Raw genomic sequence first — 14,878 nt, 5'->3', positions numbered from 1 at the left:
AGGAATAAAAGTTCTTGTGTACGAGGGTTTGATCATCACTAGGATATCGAATGACATGGCAACTTCATCACAAATCTTGTGTAGAAGGGTTCATGACAAAACCTATGTCAATGTATACCATTCCCAATGAACTAGAATTCATCCAATGATGTGAAATCTAGCAGAAAAGCAAGACAAACTTATAAAATTTTGAATTGATCATACAAGGATATGCAATTGACATGGCAACTACATCACAGAACTTGCGTAGAAGGGTTCATGACAAAACCTATGTCAATCTATAACCTTCACAAAAAACCAGAATTCATCCGATGATGTGACATCTTGGAGAAAAACAAGACAAATTTGTAAAATTTGAATTGAGGAACTCTAGTTTTTTATGCTCAAAATGGGTAAAAATGGAGAACTTTGTGAATGACGGCAGATTTGTTGCAAAGAGACGAAGTTTTGCCAATAAATTTTGAGTTTGCTTTATCAGTAATTTTAACCTCTTGGAATAGTGAAAATAGCATAGAAGTAATTTATGTTAATCCCGAGTAAATTTAACCTATTGCAATAAAAGAAACGATATTCATATAAGTCCCTACGATGTCAAAAGTGGGAGACACTCAGTAGCGTTTTAGAAGCTCACCAAAGATTTCAATGTATGAAATCTTTCCAATCTTTCCAATCTTTCCAATCTTTCCAATCTTTCCAATTCTCGATAAGATAAGATGCTAGAAAAGATATGAAATAACAGTAAATGCTTTCCAATTAAAAAAATTGATGCGCATACGATGCCTTATGTCATTGGAGAATGCATTGAGAATAGTACAATAACTTTGGCCCATTCAATATGCCACTCAGAGATTTTCCATGAATGTGTTCATTTAGAGTGTTAAAATGGCATATTTAACTCTCCAATTTCTATTCATGGGAGAAATTATTTCAGGCTACAGATAAGTTACATGAAAAAATAGATTGATATGTTCATATGGATCCACTTATAAACTGCTTTGAGATATTAATATGCAATATTCTCAGTGAAAAGAACCTAATCAGTATCAATAACAGTTTATAAATTATGCAAATAAGAACAGTTGATCATTGGGTACTAGATGGCCATTGTACTTAACATACATGGTTACAAAATACTAAGCTTTTGTATCTGTGCTTTATCATCATAGTAAGCTTTGATTCAAAAAAAATATCATCATAGTAAGCTACTGCTGGTGATGATAGGAATGATGCTTCGACACTATAAAGTTGTAAGCAAGGATAAAATTGCTATAAATGGGCCGCCAAGTCATTGGATTTATTGAGCCTCACAAAATGATAAAAATATCAAGTCAATATCTAACATTAAATATTATAAGATATGGTCGCAAGAGGGTTTATGCTCTGCCAGTAGAACGCATTGCCCACTTCTATTACACCAAAGTGATTTCTTCATTCCGGAGAGCCCAAAAAATATGCTTTTGATAACAGAGAATATAACTATGACTAAATCATGTCATGTTTATTAAATGCTCGAAAGCATGCGCCTAAATAACCACAAAGGTATTTAATTTGGTATATGATAAGACAAATCCAAGTTTAAACGGAGAACCGATGGGCCTTTATGGACCTGTTAAGGTCCAGTGATAAAATGAATTACGATGATAAATGTGCAACTCTCCCATAAAAGGGATGTGGCAGATGGAGAAACATATTTATATGACAGCAAGAGATGGTAACCAATAATCGTAGTTCGAATTGCTAAGTTTGTAACTATTACACTTATATTATTTTGTACAAGTGGTATTACTATAAGTAGAGAGTAAGAGACCTCACACCTTGATCTTCCATCTTCATAAAACTTCACACTTGCAACACACTTCAGCCAATCACCAGCTTTTGGTGTTGCCACTGCTAATTGTCTTCCTTGAATGCACTCCAGAACTTATATGCATTAATCTTTCTCACTAAAAACCATGGCCTGCATCAACCATGCCAAATAATTAGATTCAATACATAGTCTCAGATCCCGCATCAGAAAAAACGTTAATTTTTAAGATTTTAAAAGAAAAAGTTGGCACCTTTCCACATACTGGGCAGGCTTCACTCCTCTCCATCCATTCATATATACAGCCAAGGTGGAAATGATGCGAACACTGTAAAGAGATCTTCGGGTCTTCTGGTGTGTACTCTGTATGATGGAACATTTAATTCAGATAAACATCGGCGTAATATGCCTAATAAATTATAATTGGTTTTAACATATAAAACGACTAAAGTTTCCTTTTTTCATAGAAAAAAGGAAAAGCGCAGATGAGGGTTTATTTTGTGTCATTGTTAGCTGGCTAGGGCAGCAAAAAGTAATGCACACTTGTTTCCATCATATCAAAACAGAGATGCATGGATTAATCAGGATTGAATCCTATCAATTCCAGAATAAACATTTTTTGAAAGAATCAATCCAGAATAATGCAATCATGTAATTGATGGACTGATGTTTTGAATGAATATTTGATCTAAAGGGGGAACTCTGGTATTATTACTTGCTATCCCTATCATTGATAAAGCCACATCTGTGCATGAAACATTGATCAAGACAACTCCATTGAAAACCTAATTTTTTTCCCAGCTAAAATTTTAATAGGAAGATCAAAGTTAATTAAAAAAAAGAGATGTTACCGCAAAATAATGAGATGAGAACAGGGTATGCACCTTCAAGGCAAGTAGGACAGGCATCTTCATCTTCGAAATTGTCGAAAACATAAGGCACATCACTTTGCCACTGCTTCAGCTGCAACTCTGAAGGGCAAGGCTTAGCCAGCTCATCCGTCACTGCCTCCTGCGTAAGATTTTCATGGGTCCCACTTATGCCACTTCTAAGGGGTTCTGTTTCCTCATGGTAGTGGCTAGAGGCTTTTCCAAGTCTGGTGATCGCTCTCTCTCGATGAAGCGGAGAAAACCGAGGATCATCGTATGGTAGCGGCCTCGGTGGGGCACGGAAAGCCCTGCCAATGGAATCTTCTTGAGTTTCATCGGGTGGTTCAGATGAGGCCAGCTGTGGTGAAGTGATTGAGAGATGTTCTCGCTGGAAGAGAGAAGAGAACTGCAAGCGGTGGTAAAATGACGGAGACGAGTCATTAGCATACCCATACTATTAACAGAGATCAGGAGAGACTTTTTTAAAAGGTAAAATCTTTCAATTTATCGAATCCTCGTCTGCGTTGAATGTGATATGAATCTTCCTAAAGTATATAAAAGAAGAAATAAATCAATACAGAGTATGAGAAATGACAGTTATTATGGTTATGACAGTTATGCGAACGACTCACATATACCGTTAGAAGGCTGGGCGTCAAGCAATCATACTCAAGCAATTAAGGCATCTGAAGAGGAGCTACCAAAAGCATCTTTTGAAGAAGAAGCCAAGGGGGGTGATCAAGAGATGACACCCTTGGATATGTTCAAAGGGGCCAACTGAAGAGGCAGTATAAGGATACTATATATATGTATAGATAAGTGTTGTATAGTCTAGGAAAAACACTCAAAGGAGAATGAGTGATTCCTAAGGCTCTTAAGTTTATCCTAAAGAGATTGGGAGACGAGTGATCGTCTAGTGGGTAATATCCAGAGAGAGAGGGCCTGCATACTTGTATCATCAACTCTGATCAATAAATATTGTACTTTTCTTCTAGTTAATTCTGGTTTGTACTTAAAGATTGCCCAGAAGACTGTATCAGAATGTAACCATTTTATTAAACATAGACATCTCAGAGAGAGTCATTAATCTGTGATCTACATGCGCAGAAATGAAAATTATTGTACAGAAAATTAAAGACAAAAAGAAGATCAAAAACCTTATTAGTCGATTTGATGGAAATTAAGGAATGGTGAATGAAACATTTAATTTGAATTAAATCTACACATACTCCTTGGCTATGAATACATTGTAATAAAATCGGCTATGAATACAATGTAATGAGATAGTATCGATTTTTGAACTTGGACATCCCAGACAGAAACATTATTGGGTGAATCCCAAATACACAAAAATTGAAATTAATGCGCAGAAAATGAAAAAAAAAAGAAATACACGGAGTTTTTTACTTCTGGAAAAACTAGCTGAAACCCAGGATCATGTCGAGAAAGTTTAATGCCAAGGAACTAAATGAAAGAATAAGACTCACCGCACTGAATAGTTGGTCGACCAAGAGCCTGATACAGAGGCAGTTTCCATAAAAGGAAGAGGAGCTTGAAAGTGAAAAATCTTCTGGATGATTGACTTGCAGACAACAACAGAAAGAACCCATGGCACTGTGTCCCGATATATAGCTAACAATCAGTCAAAATAAAAGATGAACTCCACAAAAAGTGCGCTTTTTACTCCACTTTGCATCTCCAGAGCTCAATTTCTTTTCAAAAAAGAGAAAAAACGAAACCCCAATCCTTGTTCCTGAAACAATACAAACGAAAATCTTTAAAAAAGTTTCAGATAATCAAACTAATCAAGTCGGTGAAAGCACTGAATCAAACGGAAACAGCCAAAGCCCGTGAAATTCCAATCAAAAGAATTTCCGAAAAGAGAGGTGAGGGATGCTGGATTTAGTATGCAAGAATAATTGCAATAATTCCAAAGAGGAGAATATGATCGATCCATCCAGCTGACATCTGATCAGTCCGATCGTTGTTCCAGACGATAAACAACACCGAACCGGAAGAAGATCGCAGTAAAACAACCACAAGATCGAAAAACCAACTAGGCATTCAAGCGAAGACCTTAGACGCAGCCGATTTCATATTCAATCGACTGACTAACAAAGATCGATCAATGAGAGAGCGGAATTGGTCTCCAGCAGTCAGCCGATCAGTTTTAATGTTATTCCAGCCGATAAATAACACCGAACAGGAGCAAGATCGCGCAGTAGCACAACCACAAATATCGAAAAAAAAGTACAAATTCAACCGAAGCCTTAAACGCTGCCGATTTCAAATTCAATCAACTGATCAGTCTGTACCGTATTCCAGTCGATAAACAACACCGAAAAGGAACACGATCGCAGTAGAACAACCACAACTATCGAAAAAAAAGCATAAATTCCAGCGAAAACCTCCAACGTTGCCGACTTCGTAGTCGATAGACTGACTGACAAGGAAAGTCGTAATCACCTGAAGGAATTCGAGGACGAGATCGATGGAGAAGCGCGCGACAATGACAAGGTAGCTTCACCCAAACGAAAGGCCAGGAAGAAACAACCTTCGTAGACTCAAGCTTAGCTAATGGAGAGATTAGAGAAAGAGTGTAAGAGAGAGAAAGAGAGATAGATAGGAATAATTAGAGAGAGTTAGAAAGAGTTAGAGAGAGAATGATATAGTTAGAGAGAGGGTTAGCGAGAGTTAGAGAGAGGAAGAGAGAAGAAGAGAGAGTTGGTGAGAGAAAGGATAAGATTTAGAGAGAGAAAGAGGGAGAGTTAGAGAGAGAAAAGAGGGAGAGTTAGAAAGAGATAGAGGTTGAGTTAGAGAGTGAATGAGGGAGAGTTAAAGGGAGAAAGAGGGACAGCTAGAGAGAGAAAAGAGGGAGAGTTAGAGGGAGAAAGACGGATAATTAGAGGGAGAAAGAGGGAGAGTTAGAGGGAGAAAGAGGTTGAGTTAGAGAGTGAATGAGGGAGAGTTAGAGAGAGAGAACGAGGGAGAAAGAAGAGGGAGAGTTAGAGAGAGAAAAAGAGGGATAGTTCGAGAGAGAAAAAGAGGGGGAGTTAGAGAGATAGTTAGAGAGAGGAAGAGAGAATTCGAGAGAGAGGAGAGACTTAGAGATTTAGAGAGAGAAAGAGAGAGTTAGAGAATTAGAGAGAGAAAGAGGGAGAGTTAGAGAGAGAAAGAGAGAATTCGAGAGAGAGAAAGAGAGACTTAGAGATTTATGGAGAAAGAGAGAGTTAGAGAATTAGAGAGAATTAGAGAGAGAAAGAGGGAGAGTTAGAGAGAGAAAGAGAGAGACAGATAGTTAGAGAGAGAAAGAGAGAATTCGAGAGAGAGAAAGAGAGACTTAGAGATTTATGGAGAAAGAGAGAGTTAGAGAATTAGAGAGAGAAAGAGAGAGTTAGAGAAATAGAGAGAGAAAGAGTTACAGAGGGTTAGAGAAATAGAGAGAGAGAGAGAGCGAGTTAGAGAGAGAAGGGGAAATATCAAGGATGACGACATTCACTAACCATTCCAGTTAAAAAATGTGTGCTTAGGGAAAGCGATGGTTTAAAAGGAAAACAAAATCCCCCATCCCAAACGGCTGGACACAGACAAAAGAATGACCAATTATGGGATTTTGTTTTCCCCCAGCATATTTCTAAATCTTTTTTTGAGATAATTTCGGAAGAGTGCAAAATATGGTTCTACAAACCAGAGCTCAATATTTTTTTTAAATCAGCTAATCAAGGTGCCTGATCCTAGGGTTAGTTTATTAACTAATGAAAATGTTAGAATATAAAATTATTTAATTTTATATCTTGTGACATGCATTCATTCCATTACTAAAACCATGGGAAGTATGTCCAATACTTGATCCTAAAACCATGGGTGGAGAATCTAGGCTCTTGTCATAAATCAAGAACCTAGATTCTCTAGATGGTATGAGACGTGAATTTTGACACTTTCGTCAGTTTCGAAGTGGATAGGAGATCTAGTAGGATGAGGAGACGAGGCAATCATAGGGTATAAGTACTATCATTATGGAAAGGAATGATTTGTGAATTGAGCATATCCATTCATTTTAGGTTTATCACCATCAGGTGAAACCCTCAATTTGAAGTAGTCATTTCTGTGAATCCTAAACACAAATTTTATTCATTTGACCCACATAATTACCTTCCTCTATAGCAATCATCCTTATTGGAGCCCATCATTCACATATTCCCCACATTATTTATGGTCTCCCCCTAAATTCCAAGTTTGTCAATATTCCCATTTGTGATATCATGTGTGGTTTCATTTCCTTGTTATCTCCCTTTCCACTTTCACTCTTCACCTTTTGAACGTCATTTGCATGTCTCCACTTCTTGATCTTTCATTAAATTCGCATTAAAAAGAGTGTTTGGTTTTACTTGGATTCCAAAAAAACTCTTTTAATGACATGAACACTAGCCATTACATTGTTTATCTATTTTTGAACATTCACATGACATAGGACAATATGGGTACATATTCATGATGCCAGAACTATATCTCTAGTTTTTTCATGAATAAATTATATACATATCCCCCTGTCAAACAATTTTCATGAATAATTTTTATTAGATTAAATGAAATAATGAAAAATTAAAAATTGGAGCATTTGTTTTTCTTGATTATCCACTTAATTTTTGTGGAGAGAGAGAGATCATTTCCAGCTCACAATATCATACTTGGAAAGAAGAAAGCTTTTGTCTTCTTGAATGCTAGCTATTTTTAAGAATATTTGGGAATTGATAATGAATGCTTTAGTATTTCACAGAGGTGTTATGCTTAGAGGTTAAATTTATATTCATAACGCTTCATACTTCTATTTTTTTTTGAAAGATAGATGCATAACTCAAGAAGAACATAAAGTGGATTCATAAGGGACTAGCAATTAAATATCTTTGGATGCGTTATTCATATGATAGATGTGCCCATAATTACTTCCCTTTCATATCAATTTAATCATCTTATACTATATTTATCATGTTAATAAATTTTTACAATATTTTTCAAATTTATATGAGTAACATTTATGAATATTCTGTGTTTTTTGAACAAACCCTGCTTTTCTTTTATGTCAATCAATTTTTCCTACGGCCAAATGATTTCAAGACCTTGTGTGAAGGAATTTATAGAAATTAAATGAGTGATTGTAAATGGGCTAGAGAACTACATGTGATATGGGCTATCGAGGTAGATTAGAGCGTTTTCGATCTCCAACTTCAAATTAGAAATTAGAGGAGTGTGGTCGACATCCTGATTCCCTCAACTACTGCCTCTAACTCATCTCCTGGAGAAGAACATGAAATTTGAAGGACGGATCCCTGAACCAATAAAAAAAGAGGAAGAAATGGCATGGATAGAAGTAGGGAAATGATACAAGGGCATTTTGGTGATTATGTCTATAAATAAATATTCTCTTCCTCTCGCGTTACCTAATTCTTGATGTGATCTAGCATTGGCTTTCTGTAAGGAGAGGTCTCGAAGATCATCGCTGGTCAACCTGGTTGATGCAAGTGTTTTCAAGAGTTCATCATTTGCTCATCCCTTCCCTATAGATAAAATTCCTTATCCTAGAAAATATAAGGATCCAGGTTTAGGAAGAGACACAAGAGGGCCATATAAGATCATTGGCACATTAAGTAAAGTTCTAACGTTTCAACATCATCCTGTAAATTTCCTCTTCTTTTACTCCATTTTTATCCCATTCTCTCTAAACGTTACAATCTACATTTACTTCGTTGGTATAAAATTCCACAAATAAATTTGGTCATTTTCCCCCTTAATTGCTATAAAATTCCACGGGGAATTTGCGTTGAAATATTTTGACATGGATGTTTCTCAATTAGGACTCTGGATCGTTTTACAAAATATTTACACCTTATGTCATCCCCCATCTAATAAACTTTATGTGCATGCCCCCTCTAGGTCCATGTGTCCATATCCGATGAGCCCATCTATTTAATGCATCCATAATCGTAATGACCATGTAGTACCTTACCTAATTATCTAATTATTACTAAATTATGGATGTTTCAATAATAAATTGATATAACCAAATTCTCCACAATGCACATCTCTTGCAAGTGCATTGTGGATGATTTGATTTTGTGGGTATCTAGGTCCTAGGTTTTTTTGGTTTTGTGGACTTCATAGAAAAATAATATTGTTGAATCATATTAAAAATTATAACATATGTGATGATCATATGACCTCGTGCGGAACTTATTTCATCCATACCTTTTCCATGTAAGGTTACATTCAAGCTGTTCATGTGTCACGCCTCAAGAAATATCCATATGACCACTACAAAAGTGGGTCTCCTCTTGAACTTCTCTAAATATCCTTTAAGATAGAGTTTATCTTCTTACCACCATGTGACACTTTGAGGATAGATAATATTGAAAACGGAAGAAGACAAGGGGGCTCTGGAGCCTTGCTATGATGGGCATTTGAAATGAGTGCCTGATAAACTCAACATTAGTGTAAAAACTACGACATTGATAATTTTGGTTTAATCAATAAAATTTATAAACCTACACTCGTAAATAATTTAGTTAGCTAGAGACGAGTACTGGCCATCTCCACAGGGAATGAATGTTAGGGAAGAACCTATCTCGATCGAGTGAACTTAAGATGATGAGAAGAGTTACGTATAGTGTATGAGCTACTGAGTGTGTAGCATTAGCGATACCAATATAGAGTACGGAGTATGGAGTTAGAATTAATGATAGATGAGGGTTGATAGACAAGACTTGATCGTGATGGTGGTGGTGGAAGCGACGTAAACGCTAGTGGATATGATGATGGAGAAGGTGAGAATAAGGTAGAACGATGATAGAAATGGAGAGATATTGATAGATGCTTTCTCAAAGGGAAAAAGAGAAATCAGTGAAGAGGCCATATTGGTATAGGAGGGGTGATAGTGGATAGTGGATGTTGGATGATGGATGATAATGGAGGACAAATGATGAGGATTAGTGATGGTGATAGGAGGAGATGATGGATTATGAAGATGAATGCAGCAAGTGCATTGGAGAAAACTCATTGTAAGGCAAGAGGCTAACCTTTGATCCCTCTCTAGGAGGACGTAAGCTTATTGATATTATTTAAAAATATCAGGGGTAAATTGATAGATCCAACCATATGGATGGCTAGAGGACTAATAGACAAAGCTTCCCTTAAAATTTGAACTCAATCCAAGTTCTGTATTGTCGGATATCAAATCTGGAAGTTGGATGATTCCTACCCGTTGATTTAATTCAAATATTTCTCTCTCATCGCCCTCGTCAGTGCCGTCGCATCATTCGGTTAGGGTTTGTCTGATCCAATCATATAATGCAATGACTGGCTGAGATGCTTCCTCATCATCTGTGATTGACAACTCTTGTTGTGTCACGTGTCACCCAAGGAAAAATACAAAACTAAAATAATAATAGTATGTTATTTAATTATATTAATAAAATGACTAGCTCGCAGCTGACGTGGTGCTGCATCAGGGAGTGCCACATCATCTGTTCCCTTTTACTCCAATCGTGATTTAACACATGCATGCAACATGTCCTCATGGTGCCATGTGCTGCTTACACATCATTGCAGGTGTCATCGTTGACTGGTCAAAAAAAGAAACAGAAAACCAATTTTGTAGTCTTTGCTTCTGGGTTTTCGTGCAACATTTATTACAAAAAAAAATTACTTTATATTCGTCAACGTCACTCTGACCCAGTAAAAGAGAAAAAGTAGATTCTTTTGTCTTAAATGCCATTACGGCGTCATTAGTCGTGATGCATTAACGACTTAGTTAAAATGATTGGCTGACGCCCATCATTAACCAGGCTTAATGATTGGTTGTTGCCAAGCATTATCTCTAACTCTGAGTTGTCGTCATTTGAAAAATCGAACGGCGACATGTGGTGTCGCAAAATAAAAGACTCAAAACAAGTTCTAAAATTCATGTCTAATAAAATAAAGGCCAGAAAATATAAATAAATATATATTTTAACTTAGAATTATCATATCTTTACCAATTTAATGTCAAAACATTCCATAAAAATTATATTCTCACTTAGAAAATTATAATCTTTCAGTACGTGATGTCAGAAAAATCTCCAAAAATTTTAAAAATAAATAAAATTCAGGATATCATTCTAAAAATAAATTTAATCATTTTGAGCTTGATAACCTGCATACAGTATTGATTTAATGAAAATGAACATGCAAATAATGCCAGATTAATATGTTAAAAATTCAGGTTATCAGTGCCCTCTATATGTAGTCATTATTGTTTTTCATAAAATTTCTTACAACTTAATTGATCTTATACGTGACCCTGTTATTAGTATAGTTAATAACTTTCATGACATAATGTTATTTATTGATAAACCCCATTAATTAACTCTATCAGAATATAGACTAAGTAAAAAATGAATAATTTAACCTAATAGATTACTTTAGTTTCATAATTTTGGGGTGCCAAGTTAAACCCAACTCTTGTAGATAAAAGGTATTGTACTTTCTCTCTCTCTCTCTCATAATCTTTACCCTCATTGGCCAGTAAAAATGTATATTTCTTTGTCTGCATAAGTCTTGATTACATGCATCTTAGATGTTGCAGCATTAAAAGTTTTATTTGGTATACAAATGATGTCATTTTTATTTATTTATCATGATATACATTCTTTTCTGTTTCAGTACTATTTTGTATATTTTTATCCTTATTTTCTGATTGGGCTATTTCATATTTTCAAGTTCAGCAACTTGAGTCACATTATGTTATTGAGTTTTGCTTTTCCAGGCTTCAAATGAAAAAATAAGGAACAAGGATGAGAATAAATGATCTGACTCCTAGCGTCTCATAGAATTGCTGTTGGGTGCATGCAGATGGCATAAAAATAAGTAAGATGCATTGTATCGAACATTGTGCATGTGTGGGCTTGTAAAAGTGTATTCATGGGAAAAAAATGGTAGTCACCACAATGCAACATCACCGGCACATGATATGCGGTGTGTGTCAAACAACTACGATGATAGTGATGCACAAAAAGTGGTCTTGATGATGGTGACATGCTCCAGGAATGTGTGATGGCTGTGGTACACATTAGGCAGTATAGGTTGATACCAGGCATATGTGGTAATCATTGTCTTTTTGTTGCAGTGATATGCAAACTATTGCAAATTAACAGCTTAGATGTAGAGGTGATGTGGGAATACGTGACCCATTCAGAGGGTTTGGATGGGGTGGCACACACATTTGCGTCTGATATATGTTCTTTATGTCCGTCACATCACTTCAGGAAGAGGGTATGTGGCACAACAAGAATGACTAGGATAGAAAAGACATGATTAAATCACACCCATTAGGTGAAGATCCGCTTGTGGATCTCTCTCTTGATAACTCTGCCACCTTCTCTCTTATGCCTCACCAGAGAGAAATCAAATTTGCTGAGATTTTTCCGTGACCTGTTCAAAGATGAAGTGAAAATGAATTTCCATGTGCTCTGTCTTGCAATGAAAAACTGGATTAGGTGCAAGGTATGTACCTCCACTATTATCACACCGTAGAACTTTCACTTTGGTTGGGTTGATCTGGAGTTCTTTTAGGGGAAATCAAACCCATAAGACTTAAGCTGTTGCATTTCTCAATTTTTTGTACTCAGCCTCGATGCTGGATCTTACTATAGTTGGTTATCTCTTGGAGTTCCAAGAGATCAAAATTTGGTCAAATTGTATTAGAAAAGCACTAGTAGAGTGCCTATCAATTTGATCTCCCACCCAATATGCATCACTGAATACCTTAATTGAAACATTTGAGAGTTTGCAAATAAGTTATGAAGCAGATGCTTGAAATGTTTATGAGCATCATAGGTGGATGAATGCATATTTTGACAGGATTTAGTAATTTTTAATGCTATATCAGGTTATGTTAATGTTAAGTATTGAAGAGAACTTGCAATTTTACAATACAGAGTGTGATTGGCAAGATCATTGTTACTAGATGAATGTTTTCACAAGTTACATGGAGTAGAGGTGGGTTTACTAATTTCCATATTTTACTGATGCAAAATTTGTGAAATTTACTTTCATTGAGACACAATGTAGCCTGTATCATGTTTAATAAATTCAATGTCAGTAGACTTGTGAGCATTTTCCAAGATTTTTTATAGAAAATTTCGACTTTAATTGTGATTATAAATGATTCATTTCTAACTATCGTGGAGAAACTAATAGAATATCATCCACATAGATTCAAATAAAACGGGAAAAATCAGACAAGCATTTGAATACGTCTCGGTGTTTTAACCCACAATAGAAATATTATGAAGAAAGAGTTAATTTTGTAAACCAGGTTCTCAGTGACTGCTTAAATTCATAGATATACTTCTTAAGTTGACAAATATTTTTTGGACAATCAGGAATTTTAAGTCAGAGTGGTTGCTACATGTATATAACTTCATGCCATAATGCATTGAAAACATCTAGCTGATGAAATTTTAAGTTATGACTAACCAGACTACAGTATACTTGATTACAAGGGTGAACATTTCAATGAACTTAAAGCCCCACTGTTGGTTGAAACTTTTATGAACAAGTCTGATTTTTTACTTATCAATATCACCTGTGGTTTATATTTTATTCTAAAAATCCATCTGCATCTAATGACATGAGCGTTTGGATTTGCGTGAAAAAAATCCCAAATTTTCATTTGCATTAAAGCATGCTTTCCTGTTGTTGATGCAACCATCAATTCGTCGCTTCTGGATGTTGTGGAGAAGGTGGTAGGTTCTCCCATGGTAAATGCTTTTGTAGTTAGACACATTAGGATTAGGTGCTTAACCGTAGAATGGTAAGCATTTTTGCTTTGCTCATTGACTAGTAGGATGTTAGGGAGATAGATCCACGACTTCCTCTAAATACAAATCTATAAAAATTTTGGCTTTTAGAGTGTCTCCTTGTTCATGAGAATGGTCAAGTATGTTCATTACTTGTTATTCTGGATCCATATGGTTGTTTGGATCAACATCTAACAGTTCAACAGAAACAACGGGTGATAACCTTTTATACCTATTGGATCATGATTTGAGTATTCAAGGGGCGATACTAAACATGTAACAGTTGGAACTTCGCATGCCAACTGTGTCACATTTTTATTGTCTCTTTTACTGGTGACAACACTCATTGAATCATTACGAAATGATCCAAGGAGTTTTTTTATCATATGGTGTTTCAAGTAAAAATGTAAAAGGAAATCCATTGTCAAATAAAATAACATTTCATAATATAATAAATTTACCTACAAGAACTGAAAGACATTGATATATCCCAAGAATATGCACGTCTCTGACGTGAGCTCTAATTTATTTTTTGTATATCTATTGTAAATGTATAATATATGAAACCAAATTTTTTAAGTACATACTTGTCATGGTTAGTTTTAAAAAGAACTTAATAATGGAATTTGTTTTCTAAAAATGGAGTAGATAATCTGTTCATGACGTAAGCTTCAGTTATCACTGCTTCGTCCCAGAATTTCTTTTGGATTTTGATCTGATGAAGCATGGCTAGAACTGTTTCAACAATGTACCTATGTTTCCTTTCATCTGTTCAATTTTGTTCAAGAATGTGCCTATGTTACCTTAATTAATTTTAGCATCACTAGAAAACAAAGGGTTTGTTCACAAAGAGTGATTGACTTTTATCCAAGTGGGAGATTAAAGGAAATATATATGGCCAAAAAGCCAATTGAAAATTCTTTATCTTGTTCAAGTTGATTGATACAATGTATTCATTTAATGTACGTGTAATTCTTATAACGAAGTTTAGGAATACATGATTGGACTAAATGAATTATGATGAGATCATAATATGGAGACCACTAGTCTTTAAGTAAGTGTTCTTAAAGATTCATATTAGAAGGATACTAGAGAAGGTCATCAAAGTATATACATTGAACAACACTATACAGCCTCACTAATGTGATGAGTATGGCCTGTCTTGTAGTCATTAGTGTGGAGACAATAAGGATAGACAGTGGAAAGACTTCATATGTACAAATCCTGGAATGGTATTATACTAAACTCTCAATCAGGTTGATTCAGATCACACTTTTGTAAGTGGTCCTTAGATATGAGACACCAAGGACTTCATATGGACGGATAATTGTACTTTGACTATGATCTATGAGCTCCTAATCATGGAATTCGAA

General features: G+C 35.5%; 1 protein-coding gene across 3 annotated transcripts; it reads right to left on the bottom strand.

Annotated features, from left to right (window-relative positions):
- Positions 1–1,678: 1,678 nt before the first annotated feature.
- On the bottom strand, positions 1,679–5,514 carry LOC144707960 (E3 ubiquitin-protein ligase At3g02290-like). 3 transcript variants are annotated; one of them, XM_078581247.1, is made up of 5 exons: positions 5,140–5,514; positions 4,161–4,426; positions 2,689–3,079; positions 2,058–2,167; positions 1,679–1,957 (listed from the first exon to the last, which is right to left on the bottom strand). In XM_078581247.1, the coding sequence occupies exons 2-5, from the start codon at positions 4,281–4,283 to the stop codon at positions 1,931–1,933; spliced, it is 651 nt and encodes a 216-aa protein (XP_078437373.1). In that variant the 5' UTR covers positions 4,284–4,426; positions 5,140–5,514; the 3' UTR covers positions 1,679–1,930. The 3 variants fall into 3 exon arrangements, with proteins under 3 accessions (XP_078437373.1, XP_078437375.1, XP_078437374.1); XM_078581249.1 differs by having other exon boundaries at positions 5,082–5,159; XM_078581248.1 differs by lacking the exon at positions 5,140–5,514 and adding an exon at positions 4,989–5,115.
- Positions 5,515–14,878: the final 9,364 nt, after the last annotated feature.

Source organism: Wolffia australiana, chromosome 9 (assembly GCF_029677425.1).
Source record: "Wolffia australiana isolate 7733 chromosome 9, ASM2967742v1".
Taxonomy (NCBI): domain Eukaryota; kingdom Viridiplantae; phylum Streptophyta; class Magnoliopsida; order Alismatales; family Araceae; genus Wolffia; species Wolffia australiana.
This window is presented reverse-complemented; position numbering and strand designations above follow the sequence as displayed.